Raw genomic sequence first — 3,285 nt, 5'->3', positions numbered from 1 at the left:
ATTAAATTGACTTTTTTATCTGCTGTAAACTCTAGTGACCTAGACAGCATCATAATTCAATTTAAATAAAACTAAAATGATAAAATAATATAAATAAAAATGATAAAAATGACATTAATTATATCAATATATTTATACAATATATATAACATTTAAAAAGTAAATTGAATTTTTTTATCTGTTGTAAACTAGTGATTTAGACGGCATCATAGTTCAATTAAAATTACTTTTTTATCTGTTGTAAACTCTAGTGATCTAGACAGCATCATAATTCAATTTAAATAAAACTAAAATGATAAAATAATATAAATAAAAATGATAAAAATGACATTAATTATATCAATATATTTATACAATATATATAACATTTAAAAAGTAAATTGAATTTTTTTATCTGTTGTAAACTAGTGATTTAGACGGCATCATAGTTCAATTAAAATAAAACTAAAATTATAAAATAATATAAATTAAAATTAAAATAAAATTAGATAAATATATTTATATAATATATATAACATTTAATAATTAAATTTACTTTTTTATCTGTTGTAAACTCTAGTGATCTAGACAGCATCATAATTCAATTTAAATAAAACTAAAATGATAAAATAATATAAATAAAAATGATAAAAATGACATTAATTATATCAATATATTTATACAATATATATAACATTTAAAAAGTAAATTGAATTTTTTTATCTGTTGTAAACTAGTGATTTAGACGGCATCATAGTTCAATTAAAATAAAACTAAAATTATAAATAAAATTATATTAATTATATAAATATATTTATATAATATATATAACATTTAATAATTAAATTGAATTTTTTATCTGTTGTAAACTAGTGATTTAGACGGCATCATAGTTCAATTAAAATAAAACTAAAATTATAAATAAAATTATATTAATTATATAAATATATTTATATAATATATATAACATTTAATAATTAAATTGAATTTTTTATCTGTTGTAAACTAGTGATTTAGACGGCATCATAGTTCAATTAAAATAAAACTAAAATTATAAAATTAGATCAATAAAAATTCAAATAAAAATAGATAAATAAATATATTTATATGATATATATATAACATTTAATAATTAAATTGACTTTTTTATCTGTTGTAAACTAGTGATCTAGACAGCATCATAATCCAACTAAAATAATATAAATTAAAAGAATTATATTAATTATATAAATATATTTATAAAATTGTTATGACTTTAAATGCATTTTATTATTTATTTTAAATATGAAATCTAAGCACACTAAACTGAAATGAGCGGCAGATGAATGAAGATTTGTCGTGGTGTGTCCTGAGTGATTGAGTGGTTGTTGATGGCCTCTCTGTCTCTCTCTGTCCAGCGCTGATAGCCATCGGTCAGTACAGCAGCAGCATTGAGACGGTGGACGCCGGCTGGTGTAAGGAGATCACGGATCAGGGAGCCACTCAGATCGCCAGGAGCAGCAAGTCTCTGCGGTACCTGGGCCTGATGCGCTGTGACAAGGTGAGTGTATTCACAGTAGAGGTTGCCCCGACTAATCAACTAGTCGAAATACATGATATCCAATCAGCTTACCTCATCTTTTGCGGTCAAAACTGACTGCATCCACACAAGCAGCGTGCATGCGATAGGATGCCCGCTGAATGTGCTGCTTTAGCAAATCGCGCTGCTGTTCAATGCATCTTTAAAGTAGATCTTCACTTAACAGCATGAAGAGCAAATATTGACACGGACTGAGATCGATTTAAACTCTCTTCGATACAGACGCACTCTGTGCGTGCTATTGTTTTCATGTTTAAGATGCGTTTCAAATTTCCCTGAATATCCAAACGATGGCAAATGTGCCATTCATTTTTACAACATTGAGTGAACATTTTACATTTTAAATGTAGCCTATATTTTAAACATAATATTGTCATGTTTGTTCTATTTTGCAACGAAATAATAGTTCCAACGAAATCCGTCTCATCTGGTGTGCGTCTCCAAGCAACATACAGCGGTGTTTCGTTAGTGAACGAATCTGCGGCTTTGAACGATTTGGAGAGTCAGTGATTAATAACCTATTCATAACTACAGCATTTTGCTTCTTTACTAAATGAATGAATGACATGACGCCTGGCTCATTAAGACAGCGACTTGTCGCCACCTACTGGCGGTTTTATTTTTAAATCTACAGGTATCACTTCGATTTGCCATCATTTATTGCTTTATTTATTACATCACGCCCCGCGTCTAGGGAATGAAAGGGGCATAATGATGATAGTGTTGGTGCTGGATTCCCAACAAGTTGGTCGGGGACCAAACAATCACACCATTCACAGGAACCAGAAACGATTAGATTTATTAAAGTTATAAGTGAAACGTGAAGAGCATCTCTTCGGGGTGGCCACAGGCCAACATAACAAACAAAAAGGAGACTAGAACAAAAAAAAAGAGAAATTAAATAACCTAGACAATTTATAAAACAAGAATACAGCCAGCTTACCTAACTTCCTAACCAAAAATAGAACGACCAATTATGCGTCGACACCACAGCATCATGCAACCTATGAGAGAGCAGACCAAAGAGGAGAGCGAGAGAGAAAGAGAGAAACCGAGCAATACAATACAACAAAAATAATTATCAAAGAAACAGTCGTAACAATTATATTAATAATACACTTAAGGGAATGTTAAGAATATGACATAAAACATGACATACAGTTAATAAGGATAGAGAATCTTTGCCTCTATAAAGGTAAAAAAATGCACCTGTAAATCAATTTAAGAGGGCAAATTGTCCTTTAATAGAAAAGGTGTGACTGCGGTCTAAGTGGAAGAGCGGGGGTACGCAGAAGAATGTTAAATGCCCAGGGGGTATTTAACAGGGGGTAAAAAGTTTGAGAACCACTGCTATAGAGGGCGCAACAGGATAAGAAATCTTTGAAGGACTTGCATATTTACGCTCTGTTTCCAAACAGTTAAAATGACAAATAAATGCATACTCTGAAAGCGCTCCACAAGACATGTGAGGTTATATTACTGGATGCTCGAAATTGAACGGGAGAATGCACGTTTTAAACAGCTTATTGTACAGGTAGGTAAGTTAATAGCCGTTCTGATTTAATAATGTGCTGCTGCACTGTAACGCACACACATTACAGACTGTAGCGCGTACATCACACACACAGAGTCATTCAGCGCAGAAATGTATTGTCAACACTGTTCCATGATTTCTCAATCAAATAGCTTTGAAACTGAAAAGTTCAAGCATATATTTCTTAATAACT

The 3,285-nt window shown here is 30.6% G+C and overlaps 1 protein-coding gene across 1 annotated transcript in view; it reads left to right on the top strand.

Moving 5' to 3' along the window:
• The window catches only part of fbxl17 (F-box and leucine-rich repeat protein 17), a 267,757-nt gene that overhangs the window by 252,271 nt on the left and 12,201 nt on the right, over positions 1 to 3,285 (top strand). The window contains exon 11 of the mRNA XM_016253937.1: positions 1,377 to 1,519. Coding sequence (XP_016109423.1) covers positions 1,377 to 1,519 — 143 coding nt within the window. The remainder of the gene's footprint in view (positions 1 to 1,376; positions 1,520 to 3,285) is intronic.

The sequence above is a fragment of the Sinocyclocheilus grahami genome, unplaced genomic scaffold (genome assembly GCF_001515645.1).
Source record: "Sinocyclocheilus grahami isolate Dianchi unplaced genomic scaffold, SAMN03320097.WGS_v1.1 scaffold1213.1, whole genome shotgun sequence".
In the NCBI taxonomy this organism is placed as follows: Eukaryota; Metazoa; Chordata; class Actinopteri; order Cypriniformes; family Cyprinidae; genus Sinocyclocheilus; species Sinocyclocheilus grahami.
Note: the sequence above shows the minus strand (reverse complement) of the source record. Positions and strands in the feature narration are given on the sequence as shown.